Source organism: Notothenia coriiceps, unplaced genomic scaffold (genome assembly GCF_000735185.1).
Source record: "Notothenia coriiceps isolate Sejong01 unplaced genomic scaffold, NC01 NC01_scaffold00000339, whole genome shotgun sequence".
Classification (NCBI taxonomy): Eukaryota; Metazoa; Chordata; class Actinopteri; order Perciformes; family Nototheniidae; genus Notothenia; species Notothenia coriiceps.
Window position 1 is genome coordinate 17,383,843 of NW_011333040.1, and position 20,024 is coordinate 17,403,866.

The 20,024-nt window shown below is 41.0% G+C and overlaps 2 protein-coding genes across 2 annotated transcripts in view; one reads left to right on the forward strand and one right to left on the reverse strand.

The window, feature by feature from the left end:
- Positions 1-667, forward strand: part of rmdn1 (regulator of microtubule dynamics 1) — a 3,882-nt gene extending 3,215 nt beyond the window's left edge. The window contains exons 8-10 of the mRNA XM_010773494.1: positions 118-148; positions 240-373; positions 516-667. Coding sequence (XP_010771796.1) covers positions 118-148; positions 240-373; positions 516-557 — 207 coding nt within the window. The 3' untranslated portion in view covers positions 558-667. The remainder of the gene's footprint in view (positions 1-117; positions 149-239; positions 374-515) is intronic.
- Positions 668-859: 192 nt separating this feature from the next.
- On the reverse strand, positions 860-18,728 carry LOC104951727 (NEDD4-like E3 ubiquitin-protein ligase WWP1). The gene is made up of 16 exons (XM_010778462.1): positions 18,581-18,728; positions 14,983-15,039; positions 14,621-14,712; positions 14,292-14,430; positions 11,778-11,902; positions 11,279-11,440; positions 10,968-11,040; positions 9,758-9,942; positions 8,995-9,412; positions 8,680-8,775; positions 8,301-8,475; positions 5,425-5,559; positions 5,137-5,241; positions 4,616-4,712; positions 4,432-4,504; positions 860-3,919 (listed from the first exon to the last, which is right to left on the reverse strand). Exons 3-16 carry the CDS (start codon positions 14,688-14,690, stop codon positions 3,820-3,822), a joined length of 1,953 nt encoding a protein of 650 aa, XP_010776764.1. The 5' UTR covers positions 14,691-14,712; positions 14,983-15,039; positions 18,581-18,728; the 3' UTR covers positions 860-3,819.
- Between the last annotated feature and the right edge of the window lie 1,296 nt (positions 18,729-20,024).

Below are 20,024 nucleotides of genomic sequence, written 5' to 3' on the forward strand. Positions count from 1 at the left end.
TATTTCCAAAATTCCCCAGCTTAACTTCCCATTGAAACTTTCCACCCCTTTGCAACCCTAATTGTGACTAACTGCGCAAGTGACAAGGTACATGTCATGTTTTTCTGTTCCTTTCAGGCTTTGCAATTTTTCCTGAAAGCAGAAGAAGGTAAAACAAGGGACATGAATCAAGTCACTGAAGCATTTAAGGAAAAACTGAAGCTGTAAATTAACATTTTTGTGTGTTTTTATCTTTTCAGTTGATCCAAACTTCTACAGTAAAAACCTGCTAATGCTTGGGAAGACGTACCTGAGCATGCAGGAGAAAGAGAAAGGGCTTCTCTTTCTAACCAGAGCTAAAGAGTACCCTGCTCACACACTGGAAGACAAAGAGGTACACACACTGAGGACTTTGGATTGACTGTCTTTTAATAACTAATCAACCAAGATGTTATATAAACTCAGATTATTCTCCAGGCAGAAACTGTGCGTGCTTATGTGAACATACTCAGATCAGTGTATTTGTTGGTTTGCAGGTGCATAAAGAGGCGGTAGAGCTCTTGAAGAAACTAGTGTGAAGCCGGTACCTTCGAGTGGAATGATGCCTTTGGGGACTTTGACTGTTAATTATTGCTAGCTGCTTTTTCTTATTCAGATTTAGTGATTATTAAAACAGCTTTTGGCCTTACCATTTAGACTTTGGTTGAATCTGAATTTCAACATTGTCTGTGTTTTGTCATGCCTGAATTCCTTGAATTAAACTGGACTTTTCAGTGAGAACATCATATTTGCCAGTGTTATGCCTATAGCGTGCTGGTTTACTTTGGTGGTAATAAAATCAAAAAATAAATTAAGACAATGAATAAACTGGCTTGTCTTCATTTTTTTATAAGTAAATAGTTGGAACAATAAATTATATCAGAATTACTGGTCTTAACATTTGTCTGTCTCTGCAAACCACTCAAGATGCATCCACGTCTGTCCAAAATGTGATCACTTCATCCTATTAAACATTTTCATAATTAGCAGAAGGAAGATATGACCAAAATCATAACTTTGGACCACAGCATTCCAAGTGGATGTGTGTGCCATATTTTAAGAAATTCCCTCTTTGTATTGCTGAGATCTTGTTGACAATTGAACAAAAAATATAACCAGCTTTAAAGATAATCAGATACATTATTTATTATGGTTCTTTCGACAGGCAAGATCCAATCAAAGCAAAGGATAAACCAAAAGCACATTCATTGATTTTTCTTTAAGAACAGAAAAAAAGAAAGGTTGTGAATCCTGAGCAGAAGGTCTCTCGTCCCCCGATAATCACACATGGAAAAAAGAAAAAGGCATGGTCATGGAGGGGGTTTATTTACTTATTTATTTGTATCTCATAAATCCATCTCTCCATTAAAATGGGTTGAAAGCAGATTAAAAATGAATCTTCTATACACATGGTCTCCAGTAAAGGGGCATTCTGTACAGTGTAGTTGGTGTTTACAGTGTGTATCTACACGCGATATGTTACAGGTTGGATACGCGTTTCAGGTGGCCTACGCTGCAGTCGGCACAGAAACAAGATCCCTGCTGCATGAGCACATACTGACTGATGTTCAGTAACATGACTCCACGTTTCTCTCCAGGTGAAACTTCCTCTAACTGGCTGCAGTGAAGGCAACCTGAAACGTCCCATCTATTTCTGATAGAAACAAAAAGGCATCACAGATTTCCATCAATGGAGCGGCGGCTCTGTGTAAATAATTATAATATTTAAGTACTTTATTTACTTTCATTATCTTTATACAATGAATATTCACATACACAGTTGATTTTCTTTGATTACATGTTTCTGTTCAAATTAAGGAAGCACAAAGTTCTGCAGTTTTGACTTCTCTTAAGTCGGCTCCTTTTGCTACAGTAAATGTTTTCTTCATACTGTCGTCAGCTGAACGTGTTTTATACATGACTGATAGCTCCTCCTAGAAGAAGAGTCAGCTTGCTGCAGTGGCCTGACAACATAACGCCATAGAAGAGAAAGGAAAATGGCATGCCGCTGCCATAGCTGCATTTAGACCACTGACTGAAAGAATGAGCACCAGAGCTTAGAAACAATGGATGGTTAGACGATGAAAGCAAACGACATGTCCCCTGAAGAGTTAACGGAGATAAAGGGGAAAGGGGAAAGTGGGGGTGCAAAAAATTAAAAACACACAGAAGTCTCATCACTCTCCAAACAGGCTTGAGGCTGCTGAGGAGTTGCGTTATTTGGTCTGTGGCACTTTAGTGTCTTGTTAATCATTATTTGTATGTTAAAGGCTATTTTCCTGCAACCTAAGGGATGAACACACGTCTGTTTTAAAAACTAAAGCTAGCTCACCTCAGGAGGAATGAGACTGAACACGGGCTGGATCAATTAAATGGTACGATCCAGAAAGTAGGCTCAGCATGGCTGCAAAGTTATTTTGTCTCCATTACACACAGACTTAAATTTGACAGTATTGTTACATTCTAACAATCACATACAGGTTTATGACCCAGTCACTACTTTCTGAAGCCCATCACTTCCCATCACAAAGATTTGTTTAATGCCTATTTTTATTTGACCTGGCCAGTTCACACTCAGTTTGCACTCACTGCATGCACCATTTAAGACATGACTTATGAAAGGTTTTTTAAGTCCATAACCTCCTTTATGACCTGAATATCATTTCCATGTAACTTTGACATTTTTGATGCCATATTAGCTTCAGTTGAGTAATAAACGAGAACAGTGTCTTCAAGTTCGTGCACAGATGTACATTAATTTGAAGGAGATGCTCTTTAGACCTAATTACAACACAAGATGGCTAAATATCATATGCTGTGTTTGGTTTCTGATTAACATTTTTTATTTAATTATAATATATTTTACTATTATAATACCTATAACAGATGGGTTGAAGTACCTTTGATCAAATAAGGATGCCATTGGCTGTCTTATCCACAGTGGCTTCATAGGCATTAGATCATCAGCCAAGCACACAGGACCCATCGAGCCAGTCGTTTTTTTACTTTTTTGTGGAATTGTTTTTGTTGAAACAGCTTAATCTTTAAATAAAAACTGAGCGTGTAGACTGGCTTGCTAACTGAGTCATTAGGCAGCAGGGTAGGTGGCTTGGCTCACTCTTTTAGTAGCCTTTCTCTGCTAAATGAATGAACTCCCATCTTTATCCAAGGACAGATGATGGTGCTTAGTGAGAGGCTTTCTCTCTGCAGTATATCCCCAAACACTTTTGATGATAAAGGAAAGAGGGCTCAATAAGCAACAAAGCGTCCATGCTGAAATGTCTGTGTGTGTACAGTGGGTCTCAGCATCTTCTTTTCTTCACAGGCAGTCATGCAAGCACGCAAAAAAAAATGACTATGATTCAACAGGGGGGGGAAATAAATTCAGGCACCAGACCCCAATACTACTCTCGCCAGTTAGAAGCTCTATAGAACTAGAGCTTTAAAAGAAGATCGCGCTTCAACTATAAAATCCTCTCCAAAACACTTTTTAGTCTCTTTTAAAAAGATGCAGTGGGGAGAAAAAGAAAAAAAGTATCCAAGAATTCTGTTTGTATACAGAGGAGCAGAAAGGCTGAAATGCTTGCATATTTCATGATGGGGTTTCATATAATATTTTAAGGGATAGGAGGGAACAGGATTGCGGCAAAAACGATGCTGCAAATTAAGATTTGGTTTAAAATGACAAAATAGCTTATATACATTGGTGGTTATCTTGTGCAATTCTTTTTTTGTTTTTGTTTTACTTGGCTGAATAAACAGCGATGGGAGAGGGAGGGAAATGGGAGAGGACTCCTCCCTCTATTCTTGGCCAAATCCTTCGGTTTCCTCGATGGCAAAGAGCAGCTTCTCTTTCAGCTGCTCGAAGCTCTTATAGGGAGGCAAGTCCAGGCGGTTGAAACTGAGACAAAAGGGGAGGATGAAAGGTCAGCACAAAAGTATGGAGTCTTAGTTATTCGATGAATTAGTTAGTTTGCTTTCCCTCGCATTGATTACATATTAAACCAAAGGATATTGAAAGCTTTTATAGTAAATCTTTCATTTACTTTCCTGACGTACTCATTGAACAAATGGCAGTGACTGGAATATTTCTGTGAAGCTAATGGAGGTGTTAGATATCAGTCCAGTCAGAGCATATCACAGCAAATCCCTGTGAATAGTCGTTTGCTGAAATCACATATAGGCAAAATTCTGGTCCCCGATTTTAAAGACTGTACAATTTATTTATTTTTTTGGTTAAGATCCTTGGATAAAAAGATCAATTTAATATACTTGAGAAATGAGAGTAGTTATTGTTTCCTCTAATAACTAAAATCACATTGTTATTGCGAAATCATTCAAACTAATTGCAATATTAATTGCGATATTTTCCAAATGGCTCATCCCTCATCAGCGGTAGAGCTTTCTACTCACCATGTGTGGCTCCGAGGAAGCCACGTGTCCTTCCCCACCTTCTCAATGCAGAACTTCTGCGGCCCGTTACTTCCTGTGATGCCAAATAAGAGGAGGACATTTAAAACAAAAGAGAGACAAGTGCGTAGTTTGCATGTGCAACTCTTGTTGTGTGAATAATTGTGAGGCTCTGCGTGTCACTGACCCATGAGTTCAGCGAAGCCGCCCAGAGGGAGTCTGCAGGTACCAGTGACAAACTGCATGAGCCGCAGCCGCACTTCGTTTTCCACTTCTTTCACCAGCTGCAGGAGGAAGTGACCACACACACATTCATCAGGGTCCACACACTACTGACCAGACAGGCTGTCAACCATCAGATGGCCTGAAACATTTCTAATAAACGGTAATGAATAAATGGTATTGGAATGAACGTTCACTTCACAGGATCTGGTAGACATTTGTGCAGTCAGCATGCTTATGGCACATTCACTTAAAAAGCTGGAGAGTGGCATTTAACTGAGACAAGGCTGGAGGCACACATGTAATCATCATGCCATTTATTCAGCATCTTGATATGCCAAACCTGTCCATTGCTACGCTGATTTTACCACAATTGTGCCTGAAATCTGAAATCCTTTCAACAAATGGGGAATGGGATCGTAAACGAGAGTTGGGTTTATAATTGTACCCAGTTTTGAAACGAGGTCTGAGTTAGTTTGACCGTACCTGCCAGAACCAGATGATCTGTTTGCTGTTCCGTGTGTAGTGACGGTACACTGTGTTTCTCTGCCAGTCCTGAAGGTCTACCTCCTGCATGCCGCACAGCATCACCTGGATCAAACACACACATCAAAGTCAATCGACGAAGTATTTGAAGTAATGATGATTGGGTTCAAAGCTCTGCGGAGTCGGGCAGATTATTGGCATTAAAACAAAAAGGCACAACGGAAACATGGTCATTAGCCTCAAATACAGCTCGTCGTTGCACTACCAGCATCAGGATCTGCTGCTCACCTCAAGTTCCTTTTCGTCGAAGTACTGGAGCCACTGAAGTGGAACCACCTCGTTGAAGCCGTCCAGAAAAGCTTTGGTCTGACCTTCAACCCCGCGGGAGAACCTCCACTCTGCCATAAGGCTGCAAAAATATACTTTGTTAGTTTAAAATGTACTCAAAATCATGTGATCTCAAAATGATGTGATGAGGGTATATATATATATTTATAAAACGGACAAGTCAAATCAAGCAATCTGATTGGTTCTTAGCCGTGATATACTGAGCGTATACCACGGGTAGAATTGTAAGTTACTTTTCACAACAAGTCAGTATCCCTCCGCGTCTGAGAAAAACAGTATACCGTTGGGCTGAAACAAGAAAGCAGCGGAGAAGTAATGGGGCAGAAGCCCTCCTTTTTGACGCAGCGGTCCAGACATAGACATCAAACGGCAAAACATATTCAGTGTGCAGTTCCTTTGGCATTAGGGCAGGGATATCTAGATACTTTTGAAGGTTTAACATAATAAATTGTGCTACTTTTAAAGCAAGCAACGATGTTTTCAAATCTGTAATCAAAGAGGTCCGCAAAAACGCTATCGACCAATCAGATTGCTTGATTTGACTTGTCAGTTTTATAAATATATCTAAATTTCTTCCGTTACGAAACAAACTTACAAAGCATAAGATGGAAACATTTCAGATTAACTTCGACCTCCGGGGGGGGTCTTACTATAGTATGGAGGAGTGGATTGAGCAGTGCCTATCAACAGAGAGCACCTAACCGACGACATGCAGAGCTACGTGAAGAGCAGGTAGACCAACTGGAAAAGTAGCACCATNCCACTTGTAACAAGCCTAGGTGTGAAACTGGACTCATCCTTTTCATTCCAAGCACACATAAAGACGGTCTGCCAAGCCTCATACTACCACCTGAGAAACATCTCCAAAATGCGACACTCCCTCACCAAACCGGATGCAGAAAAACTGGTCCATGCCTTCATCACCTCCCGCATTGATTACTGCAATTCTCTGCTTGCATGCATTCCAGCAAAAACCACTCAGAGACTACAATATGTACAAAACTGTGCTGCCCGGATACTCACAAAAACACGCAAATCAGAGCACATCACCCCCATCCTTCACTCACTCCACTCGCTCCCTGTAACACACCGGATCAACTAAAAAGTCCTCATAATGGTCTTCAACGCCAAACACACTGGCCCCACCTACCTACAGGAACTGCTAACCAACAAACATTCCCATACCTCACGCACACTCAGGCCAGACAGCTCCAATCTCCTGGCTGTCCCGCGGACAAAACTGGTCAGCATGGGAGACCGTTCTTTCTCCTCCCTGGGTCCACGTCTGTGGAATCAGCTTCCAGAGAACATACGGACCTCGGCACCACACTCAGTTTTTAGGAAATGCCTCAAGACCCACCACACCGCATTTTACTGACTGTCCTTTACTTTATTTACTTATTTATTTTTAAACCTTTTATGCTCTTAACCTTTTATTTTTATGTTATTATATTGCCATATTTTATCCAAAATGCTCCTTTAGGTATATTTTTACTTATTTTTCCTTATAGCTTTGTGAAGCACCTTGAGATGACGCTGTCTTTAAAGTGTGCTATATAAATCAAATGTATTATTAGGCTTGTTTGAGATGCGTTGCGGCTCGCCTCAAAAGTAGACGAGAATAGCCAATCGCAGCCGGGGGAGGTCTCAAAAATCTCGCCTGAAGTCGGACAGCTCCGAGTCGGCTTCTTCTTCTTCGCCTTCTTCTTCTTCTTCTCTCGGTCTTTTGGCGGATTGCAAACAACTTTAAGGTGCATACAGCCACCTCCGGAGTTGGCTTGACTCGGTTTGCATTTATAAAGAATGCACACATGTGTTCGTTAATCGTTAATGTCAGATATGTACTAAAAATACATTTGTTCCCGCTCAAGATTAGATTCAACTTTATTGTTATTGCACATATTACAGGTAGTGAGACAACGAAATGCAGTTTAGCTTCTAACCAGGAGTGCAACAAGCAGTAAAGTGAAAAGTAATGTACACAATCTACAGAATAAAAAATAGAATTAATTGAATGATGAATAAACAGTGAGGGGTATGAATATACACAGCAGCCTGTGAGCAGTATGAACAGTGTGTATGAATATGCAAGGATATATAAAGTATGAAAACAGTAAGCAGTGCAAGTATAGTATAACATATATAGATATTAATTTCAAGATGATAAACATTGTGGAACAATTATGAAAAATGTTAATGGAGGGGGCGACGTAAAACTGACACAAAACGACAACAAACTTTTGCCGAGCCAATTGGAGAGCTTCATCAGCAGCACGGGGTCAAAACCACCAATGAGCGCTCAGCTGCAGATACCAGCGAGTCGTTTCCCATCAAGCATTTCTCTTCCGCAGCCCGTGGAAAGGAACTGCGCCGCCTCGCCGCGCCTCGCTCTCAAGGCTGCGCAGGCTTCTTTGTCCCGCGAGATTTCAACGTCTCATGTAGGCGAGCCTCCAGAGCAAGTCGGACAAAATGACTAACCATCATGCAACGCACGAGCAAGACGTTGATCGAAATTGCGCAGGTCTCGCTTGTCTCAAACAAGCCTACTAGCAATTATTTGCCCAGGACTTCTGCTTTCAGACGTAGTTAATGACTAAGTTATTATCCAATCCGATAATAATCCAATTCAGAGGCAATAATGTAATATAATACATTATTCTATATATATATATATATATTATATATTATATATTTATATAGTTACAACCGGCCCTTTGAGTGCAACCTTTATGCTAATGTGGCCCGCGATGAAATTGAGTTTGACACCCCTGGGTTAAGGGGACATGAGGATGTAGGAAGGGTGGGGGTTGACTTACAGAGTAGAGGTATCTCTGGTTAAACTGGTGCATAGCTCCCTGCAGCTGGCTGCGCTGGCTCTGCCACTGCTCAAAGTTGCGGACCGACTCCATGGTGGGACGCTGCCATGTGGTGGTGCGGGTGTTGTGGTCCACGTAATAGATCCTTCCCCGGTCATCTACCCGGCGCTCCCAACTGGCAGAGTGAAGGAGACAATTAGCACACAGGCACACAAAATGCAAGCTTCAAATGAATGTATGAAAGTGAAAGTAACCAATAATGGAGACCGATGTAAGAAAGGCAAAAATCCACTGGTAAAACGTACTGATGGACCCATTAAAGTTACATTTCTGAGAAATGGTGATGACCACAGAAAGTGAGCAAGAGAGAGGCACCCACCCTGGTGGTAGTGGCTGTGGTCTTTCCCAGGTGGTAGTTCTGGTGTTGTGGTCGACATAATAAGTTCTCCCATGCGGGTCTTTCCTCTGCTCCCACCTAAAAAACAGATAAATGAGGGGGACAAAAGAAGGATTGAAACAAAAAGCTACATTAAGTTGTTAGAAAGGACAAAGATGACGAGAAATGTAGTAATAACAAGTTTAACTATTATTGCGAAATATGACTGTGTTTCGGGTGTTTGACACTTAATATTATAATTGCTTCGGTTAAAAAAAAAGGAATGTGAACGTCAGTGAAAGCAGATGTATTTGTTACCCTGGAGGCAGAGGGTCAGGGGCTCCAGCATTAGGGGCCTGTTCCCTGGGCTTGGCCCCGTCTGTAGTTACGGCTGTACTGCTGCTACTGCTGCCACCGCCTTCTGCTGAAGCATTCTCGTCTCCGATTGCTGGGGGCGGGGAGGTCGATGATGAGGAGGTTGTGATGGCGGGGGGCCCTTGTTGCGGGGAGCTGAAAGTGGAGGAAGCAGCAGCAGTGCCATCAGTAGGCTTAGCAGAGGAGGAGGCTGGAGCCTGTGTGGAGCTTAGCAGGGTTTGGGAGGTCTCGTCTGGCGCTGTGTTGGGATCTGGCGGGGCGGAATCTTGATTGCAGTCCTGCTGGTCATCTGCAGGGGGCGGCACTTCTCCTGTTGTAGCAGACGATGGCCTGAGAGCAGCGTCACAGGACTCTCCATTGACTGCAGGCAGGTCAGAGAAAGACAAAGGTGCTGTTCACATGCATGGATTAATACCTCACCCACCCATGACATGATATCAGGAAAAGTTATGCATTTTACACAAATATTGAGAAATCTCCATCCCAGTTTCCTTCAGTCCAAGTTTAATTATTTGTTCTTTTAAGATGTTCCGTTTAATATGATATGAAACTGACGTCCGACATTTTTGCATGAAGGAATACACCTAGTTGATGAGTATTCACTTGATAATGGGTTGTTAAACTAATGTTCAGTTAACGAAGAACCCAGTGATAAGATTTGAAACCATCCCAGATACTGTAATTCGGACATAAAGAAGAAGCTCACCTGTCCTACTCTCGGGGTCACTGTCTAAGGGTCGGTGGACTGGGGTGGAGTTGGGTGTGACGTCTCCATTGACGATGACGTGACCAAGGGAAGCGCTGCAGGAACTGGAAGGCACCTGAGAGCCCAAACCATTGGTTGCCGAACAGGAACTGGACCTTGGGCGCAAGTCTGTACCATTCACTGTGCTTTAAGGAAAACACAGAAGAAGTTCAAAAACATTGATCTTGATACGCAAACACAACACATAACATTCTATCACTATAATGATAATTTTAAGAGCCAATAACTTTTCGTTTTTACTACAGGCCCAAAACAGGTGTGTGTGTGTGTGTGTGTGTGTGTGTGTGTGTGTGTGTGTGTGTGTGTGTGTGTGTGTGTGTGTGTGTGTGTGTCAGATTAAAGACTGACTTGACATTGAGACTGTTGTCTTGTAGGGGTAAGGACAGGACAGAATAGGATGGCTTAGTGATGTAATTGGCACAGCAGCAGAGGCCCTTTTGTGAGCCGGGAGAGTTAAAAAGGTGCCACAGACGCTCCCACACCAAGACCAATACAAAAACAGTCGTATGACTCGAGTCCAGGCATTGTCTAGGCGAGAGGTTGGAATGCTGCCAGCAATACAACTCCATTATCAGAAATACAAGCCAACAACCAAGAAGGGAAAGTCAGAAAGGGTCATGAATGAGGTGAACTCTGATTTTACTTCTCGGCATATCTGCAAAACACAATCTTACTATACTATACCGACACATTTTCCACCCAAAATTAGCACCATGATGTATTAAAGCAGCCTTAAAACTATGAGACCATAACTGTATTAAAACAGCCCTTTTTTTTCTTCTGGAACTCCCAGGGAGGGGAAACACTGCCAGGTTTAAAATATACCCCTGTTTGTGCCTGCAGTCCTCTCAGCAACTGCAATGCAGAGAGGAGCCAGGCAGCCACTTCCCCCTCACCCCAACCTCCCGTCTGTTGCTTGAGCAGACTTGATTCCTTAGTGGCTTTACAACAAAAAAAACACATTTGGAGTGAAGGGCACTTTCGCCGTGTGACAAATACTAAGAGACTGATATCAGTAGGGCAGCACAATAACTTAAAAGCAAGAGAAGGGGAATGCCAGGGTTCAAACGCATATATAAATAAAGGATATGTATGACAATAATGTAAAATATGCCCTTGTGTTCATCACATGACTCAAATGTTTGTTTACCTGCTGGCAGCCATTGAGCAAGAGGAGGATGAGTCTCCATTTTCATGGATGGCATCGCCATTCTGTTGGACTTCTAGGGGTTGGAGAAAACAATGCAAGATATAAAGTGCATATTTAGAGAATCATTTAAAAAAGAATAGTTGATAAGTGATTGAGGGTATGGGTTAGGTGATAAAGTACCAGTATATTCATCTGTGTGCATGCATCTGTGGCTTTTTTTCTCTCCCTGTGCTTCCTCGTCATACACCAGTACACATTGTAATGAAAATTGGCCAACCCACCACTATCACCCACCCCCGCTGTTAACATACTCAGCTCACTGGTGCCGTTTGCTGCATTGCCGTTGGTAAGCGGTGCCAGTTCCTCCTGGTCAGTAACAGTCAGACCGTCTAGGTAGACAGTCAGCTCTCCTGTGGGAACCACAGCCCCCTTCTGCTCCACGCTCAGCTTCAGCACCTCCTTCACATTCTCCACTGTACAGCCCAAACAGGGATGGTGTGGGAAGAGGAAAAACAATAGATTGAACCAAGAGAAACATAAAGCAAACCATGCTTCTTTTATAGCATCCTATCAGTGGGAGAGACACATTTATCTGATATCCGTTAACCTTAACAAGAAGAAATGTTGTCATTGTGATTCGGATTATTAAAAAACTGTAATAATTCTCATTAGCTAGTCCAACTGTACAGTTCTTGAGTCTGCATCGGTCTGGTACTTTAGTCACTATGCCACAAATGTATTTTTAAATAATTAAAACATCCAACCCTATATTATAATACAGGTCTGTATGTTTGATGTGGCCTATCATACATTTCCTGTCATGCTGCTCCAAGGCTTGAGTGAGGTCCAGTGTGGCTCTGCCCAGCAAAGCGTCCGCCTTCAGGGTGTGGTGACTCCATACTCTGAAATCAACCTGCGTGTGCGGTGTTACATTCCTAAAAAGGTCAACGACAAAAAGAAATACACATATGTAAATCTTTAAACCTTTAACAAAACTTGCACATATTTACGACTTAATAAGAAAAAAGGCCAACAGTCAAAAGATAGCATTGCTCAAGTACAGACTGGACGTGTCCTTGCTGCAGGAATGACTGATATATTCTGCTCACATAATGCTGCTTCAAAAAAATGAACAGTCAATGTTTTCAAGGTTTAGCGCATCAGTCTGAAGATAAATATCTAGGCTTATAGCCTAGACGCCGTGGGTAGGACTCACAACAGCTTGGCAAACATCCACGGTGCAAACACAGGATCACAAAGACAGCACCACTCTGTTCTGCTCGCAATAATTACCCAATCAAAAAAATAAAGCATTGTCTCTGGCATTTAGCCAGGCCACCCGGTCAAAGAGCTGTAAAAGTTTAAAATAATACAATGAGCTCTTTGTGTTGTCATACAACATTTCCCTTGTTACAATAATTATCACATGAACCCACCAACCTTGTGTGTGTTACATAAGGATACACTGTAAACAGAAAAATAGCTAGAAAGGAGGACAGATCTGTTTTCTATCTTTATCTAGGCCTGTCGCGATAAGCAATAAATTGACTTCTCGTACCATAAATAAAAATGGACTCCATAACTTTTCTGACCTCGATAAATTGCCGTTTACATGCGTGTTTGTATAGATAAGGATGTGACCAGCATTTTAGCCAGGCGAGCTGTGTCTGCCGGCCAGGCGTGCTGTGAGGGGCGGGGATCACACACAGCCAGGTCAGGGCACTCCGCATGCAGCAGCGTAGCAGCCAAAGGAATAATATAGAGACAAGCAGGAGACAACGTGTGTCTTACTCGAGGGGAATTTGAAGTTAAATGGAATTGGTTGCAAAACCTAATTCCACATCTCCGGTGTGGGAATATTTTGGATTTAAGCCAAATCAAAGAGGCAAACCTACGGACTTGAATGAGCCGTTATGTCGCATTTGTTTAAAAAAGGTAGCAACAAAAGCTAGCAATACGACCAACCTTAAACTGCACCTGAAACATAACCACCCCATTCCGTTTTCCCAGCTGGGAGCAAACACGGCAGCTGGAGATGGAGAGCCCTCACCTTCCCGACAGTTTACAATCAAAGATGCATTTGTCCGACAATGCAAACATGTCGGTGTTCCTTGCTCGAAAACTTTGAAATACAGATTTGGATATGGCCTGTTGAGGCAACTGGGTCTTTGTATGGACAGTGGACTGTACACATGACTGTTGCTTTAAGGAGGTTTGTTTTGCTTGTGAGACAATGTGTGTGTGTGTGTGTGTGTGTGTGTGTGTGTGTGTGTGTGTACCTACCAACAGATAGATAGATAGATAGATAGATAGATAGATAGATAGATAGATAGATAGATAGATAGATAGAGCTCTGTTTTCCAGCCTGAGTCTATTTAATTTATTGTTTTGGTTGTGTGTGATTTAATACATTTTTTATAATTTAATACATTTGTTTCATTTATTATATATCATTTATATATTTGAATATTATTTCACATTTCATTTGCAATGTTGAATGTTCAATAAAAAGTTATGTTTGAAAGGATGTACCGGTACTTGAATTATTATTATACATTATCATTATTTCAGTGGTCTAAAATGGTCTTACAACAGTGCCAACAATATTATCGGAACTAGTAGCTGGGTAGACGAGCTCTATTTCATGGGGCCGAACTAGTCGCCAGGGGAGTAAGAGAAAACAACCGGCTATGTGGGAGAAAGGACGCGTGTNTCGTCCAACAAAATTAATTATCGCGACAGGCCTATCTTTATCTCATCAGCTTTTCATGATCAAGGGCCATTTGGAGGTTAACATGACTCTCTAGGAATATTCTTTTTAGGGGGAGTATGAGATGACTATTCTTGCATAGCAACAAATATCTCCACAGTGCTGTAAGAAACGCAATATTTGCTATTAGGGGAAAAACCCACTGGCTTGTTTGCATTTCTTAAACCTATATTTACGAACCACACCAGGAATTGCATTGTTTTTGAAAACACCTGTTATAAACTCGGTTTCCCTCACGATCACGATCTTCTGAACGACGTTGATCAGAGTGTGATCTACTGCATATTGTTGTGGTAAGCTCTGGGAAGAGGAGAACAAATATCTTGTAAGAAGGCTTGTACCCACTGTCTACTTTCAGTGCGACAGACTATGGGAAAACCTCAGAGATCTGTCTCTAGTTTTATCTCCTCTGAATTCTAAAATGACTGGAGATTCACGAGTTGTCCCTGGCACTCATTTAGGAAGCACACTGTGAAGGTGAACTTTTGTATATAACATTCTCTGACACACACACAGACAAGCAGATACAAAAGAGGTAAACTGTTGCTTCTTACAGAGTGAGCCTCTCATCCCATTTAGGACTGGAGGAGCTGTGAGACTTTGCTGTGCGGCGCGACTGCCCCTCCGCTGTCACCTCCACATAAATGGCTGTCCCAAACAGGCTCTTCTTCCTCTTGATTTTGGCACAGGAAACTGGTGGTGTGTACATAAAGGGAAGTTAACAGTATGTAGTGATTTTTTCCTCTTAAACATTTGACAAATTCCCTATAAAGTTGACAATATCATTCAGATACACAGTGATTCAACATGAGCTCTCCAGGGAAAGGACAGGGTCAAGCCCCTAAAGCAACACTGCAATTCCAGTACAGTGTCCGGGACTCACCGATGGCATGGAGCTGTGTCGTTCCTCTGTGGTTATGGCTGGACTCTGCTCTGGATGAGGCCGTGGCCATGTCATATACCACTGTGGGAACCCTTCAAAACCACACAGACAAATAAAGCAAACTTCAAACCCACAAGACATATAGCCAGTAAAATCATAAAAAGGAAAAACGTAAACTTAGCAGGGTTCCTATAAAAATACAGGCTGTGAAAAGCTGTTTCTACACATTTGAAATATTTGGTTGAAGTTTGTGATTAAAGTTCTTTCAGCTCTTAGCTATTAACATTTTATTTCATTACGTCTATGATTTGTTTATCCTCTCAATTGCTTCCCATATTATAATCAACACAATTTATACTTACAATTGGCGTGTGCTGCTAGACCCTCTGGTTCAGCCCACTCCGTGTCCCATGGTTCTTCTAAAAAGACAAAAGAGCACATTTTTAGGAGAAGGCTGAACTTAGTTAGCGCATACTGCAGGCATTCAAAAAGGATTCTTGTTACAGTAGAAGCCAGCCATTAAACTATTTATTTTTCAGGGGTAACGTCAGACCTCACAGGAATAACAGAGTTTATTAGGCTCTAACGCAGGGGTGGGGAACCTTTTTCCTCTCAAGGGCCATTTCAATTTTTACAACATCCTTCGAGGGCCGTACAAATGATTGAACTCAACGTCTGCTTAAAAAACTCAAATCACAGCCCATTCATTTCGCGTTTCTTTCATGCTGTGCAAAGAAAAAGCAACCTCTTAATCCAGATATTTGACCATGACCCGCGCATTCATGCACCGTGGCATGACCACCAAAACAGAAAGATATGGACACAAGATGTGTGCAAATGTATTTAGTTTCATATCCATGTGGACATGATTTAAGTGGGTGGGGGGGTGGATCTAACCTCATCGTAGGGGGTTTGGGGGCATGCACCACCAGGTAAGATNGGATCTGACCTCATCTAGGGGGGTTTGGGGGCATGCACCACCATGAAGATTTTTTTTAAATGTTGAAGTTAAAAGCATCAATCTGGTGCACTTTGAGAGCAACATGAAGAGATCTATGGATACATCTCTCAACACCCATATGAAACAGAACTGTAAGCAGATTTGTTTCTTTATGGATATTTTACAAATCCATTCCTTTTTAAACTGTATTCTTGTTTATTAATAACAACTTTTTTTTTACTGTCATATTAGTATTGTATAACTGTTTACTTTATTCTCTTATTTTTCTATAACTATAATGATCATATAAAGATGTGCCTTTACCTCACTGGTTGGAGAAAAAGCTTCTTATATTCGTTAGCATAGCTAGCTAACCAGATGCTAATAACAACAACGTTATTGACTATTTGATCAGTATGACAGATCGCCACTGGGCTTTCAACTAAAGACACAGCCACGCAAAAACTGCGGCATGTGTACAGCTCCTTATGGGTATTGCAATTTGTGAAGTCCCGGCCCGGAGCCGCGTTCTGGTGCTCTCCGTTAGAACTACACTCCAGTCAGACGAGACATATACCACGTGATGACACGTTAGGCTCGTGTTGTGTTCAAGGACCCTGAACTTGGCCAGGAAAAACAAGCTTGTTTAATTATTTTGCGGTCTAGATTTCTTGAATTTTTTTCTTTTTTGCGTGTGTTTATAAATTACCCCGAGGGCCGTACCAAATGGTCTCGCGGGCCGTATACGGCCCGGAGGCCGGAGGTTCCCCACCCCTGCTCTAACGTAACTATGGTTTTTTACTTCCTGGTTCTACTATGTCACATTAAGGGTACTCAGGGTTTTTGCTATCAGAAGCAAAATTACATAATAAACAGTTGAAGGGTGGTCAACTTTGTTTTCACTTTTCAGCTGTTGAGTTACCTGAACCTGTTTTGAACCTGTCTGATCACTCACTGCAATGTGCCCAGTTCTTTTGTAAGGCTGTACAGCGGTGTTTTTGAGTAAAACATTCTCTATAAATAAAGCAGTAAAATCTGTTCTTCCTACATCAAGCAGCATCATTTGACGTGCAAGTGACGTCTGGAGGCATGAAGAACAACAAACTACTTAAGCTCAGGTTTTTTTGTGTAAGGGGGAGTGTTGTAGGTGCCATTAAGAAACAGACTTTATGTACTTGTTGTAAGTTCCATTGTGTAAAAAAGGTTACGATGCGCCTCAATTGGATAGTGTTGTCCTGGAGTAGTTACTGTACAAAATCAGAGGTTCTTCATATTACAGGCATCAAAGATTGTATTGCTTCAATCGACAACATAATCCATCAATGCTGATTGGATATCCACATAAAAAGTGGCAAAGCATACCTTTAAGGATCCCTAATGTCACACGTTTTGCAAACCAACACAGAAACTCAGAGCTACATAGTATTAAGAGTTGCCTACACTGGAATACATCTGGACAGACAATGATGTCAAGGGGGGTGTTTGCATTTGCCCTTCAACCTTACACCCCAGTTTTGGGGGATAAATAAGTAATAACCTCATTAGCACAAAACAAGAACACTAAGCCATAACACACTCTAGTGATCCTAGAATCTTAGAAAATGAATTGTATTAAATAACAACAGGAGGCAATGGAAATGTCATCTATACCATTAAGTTGCTGCTGAAGTGACAACTGCCTGTGAGTAATTTCCTCCCATTGAAGCACTAATATATACAGAAATATATACAGTTTGTGAACGCCTGAGCTGTGAAACGACTGTCTAAAATACAATCACCAAGACAGTATAGAATCTTTCCATTAGACACTGATACAAATAAGTCATGTTTGACTGTTTCTCTTTGAGACTAAGGCCATCCAAAGAAAATGAATGTAAGAACACTGGGCTTTAGTTGTATTGAAAAGGATTCCAATCAGGTATTAACTGAGCCCAAGTTAGTCATAGTTAGGGACATAACCATTAGGCCTATGGGCCTAAAATGATCAGTCTGGACTGTGGAGTGAAAGTGGGACGTTGTTTTTGTTCTGTATTTATAGAAGGTGTATTAAAAATTGAAACAGTGTTACATAGATAACAATATGTCTCATGTCAGGCCTGTGTTTACTTGTGCCTTAAGTCAGGTATTGTGCAAAGAATCACCGTGTAGACAAACATTTTTAAATGCAACGTTTGTTTCTTTTTTTATTAAAGTTCAGTAAACAAGCCCTTGGATAATTAAATAAAACGAGCAGATTGCTCTCACTTTGAAACTATATTTACACCATATCGTTATGTTAACAATGACTTTTGGGTAAACACAAACACTGACTGACAAAAACTCTAATGTTAACGTACATTGGCTAACTTTTGGTAGTCTACTGACATGCTAACGGTAATGCTAGCTCACAAAGTAAGGGTAACGTAAACTTGATAGGCAAATAATTTTCCTACGGATAGAAGTCTCAATTTAGGCCATGTTTAACGTTAAGCTTATGTATGCAGCAGACATGTCATATAGGTACAGTAACTGCTAACGACATTTATTAGCTACCAGCAGTAGTCTGCAACTATAGCTAGTCAGCTTGTTAGCTATCAGTAAGTTAGCCCACTTACGGTTAGCCATTAAAAAAATCCCCGTTTTAGTGACATTTGTTTGACTTAAGAACGTACCGCTGGCTGACTATCCTTCCACCATTACGAAATATAACTAGCTAGCCAGGTGGTAATATCCTCACATAATTGATGTACTATAGGTGTTTGTTTAGGCAGTACATCTTGCAGTAAAGCAGACACCGCTAGTTTAGCAAGCTAACATTACAAACTTAGCCAAGTAAGCTATTATCCAACTACAGCCAACTAGCCGGCTTGCTAACGGTTTCAACGTTATTTAGAAGCTTTGCTAGCTGTTCGCCATAATTGAGCTAACGTTAGTCAAAACAGTTTGACAGGATGCGGAATACAGACTTGTAAAGGACTCATTTTTGACATTACAAGAAATTGTTTGGTATTGGTTAAGTTAGCTAGGCTGCTTTGTTTTACCTTATCCGCTGTTCCGATCCTTTCCTACCAACTGCGTCTTTGCGCTACTAACGTTACGGTTTTCGGTAGAAAGCCCAACCGTATAGGCCCCACAGCCTGCTAGGGTTCTCTTGCCATCTCTATGCAGAAGCCTCCGAGCAGCAAAACAAACGGGCGACAGACGCGCCACCCCAAATATTGCTGTGCAATAACACGGGACACAAGATTAAGTCCTTTGAGTCAATGCATTGTATATTATGTATGATGTACATTGTTGTTATTGCACAACGTTTGATAGACAGTTAGACCAGACCAAACTTTCCTGTGCATATCATCAATAACTGTAATTTAAATATAAATAATGTTTGTTTTTTTTCACAAAGAAAGACACTATTTTGTCAAATCAAACGCAACACATCATATTATATCTTATGTGAATTCTAACTTTGTATCCCCATATCAAATGATCAATGTTTTTGTATTCTTATATTGCACAATTTTATTTATTTTTCTCAAATCTGCAGCAATGTTGCTCGACCTATTATATTTTATAGATTTCTAAACCAGGTGTAAGGAAAACTCAATAAAACCATATGAAAAGAACAAATTATTTTTAAAAGATCACTTTGGTAGTGGCAATATAAGTAGCCCAGATATGGATTTATTTTAAGGGATCACAAGCCAATAGCTATTTTACGATAATCCACACCTTGTTCTCTATTTGTTCTTTCCAAATGATGGACTTTCATGTTCAAATGTGTTGATTTAGTAAATACCCATTCCAGACACTCCACACAGACATGTTTACACATGGTGTAATCTGTCAACTCAGAGGCACTAGCTGCTCTTTTTGGCTTCTTTAATAGCTCCTGTTGTGGTGTGCCATGTTCATTATTCAAAGATAAAATACACATTACACATCATCCGTGATATAACCCACGGTCAGTGTGTGTTTTTGTTCTTTTAACATCTGATACCCAGCACAATCTGGGCATATGTAGGTTTTTATTCCTTTAGTAACGATAAAAAGAAGGTTATCTTTTTGTAGGATTGAAATCCAGATATTACAGTAAGGCTTGTACTGTACATAAGTCTGAGAAATAGTGGACGTCAATAGGTAAGCCTGGTGCTTATTATATCTGATGGGTCTCTTAACTGTTATACTTTCTTAGATTATCCAAATTTCTTAATGACATGCTGTGACATGTGACACATTCCCCGAGCGCTGTACTATAGCTGCCCACTGCTCCTAGGATGGGTTAAAAGCAGAGAACAAATGTCACTGTGTGTGCTGTGTGCTCTGCATGTGTGACCATTAAAGAGAATTTCATCCCTCCAATTCTATTTAATTCCTCCAATTCTATATATGATGTGATTTGACAGTGACACAGACCGATTAAAGTATTCCATCATATTGTTTTCTAGCGTTTGGCAGTTATTTTGCCTAAAATCTCACTCAGGGCCG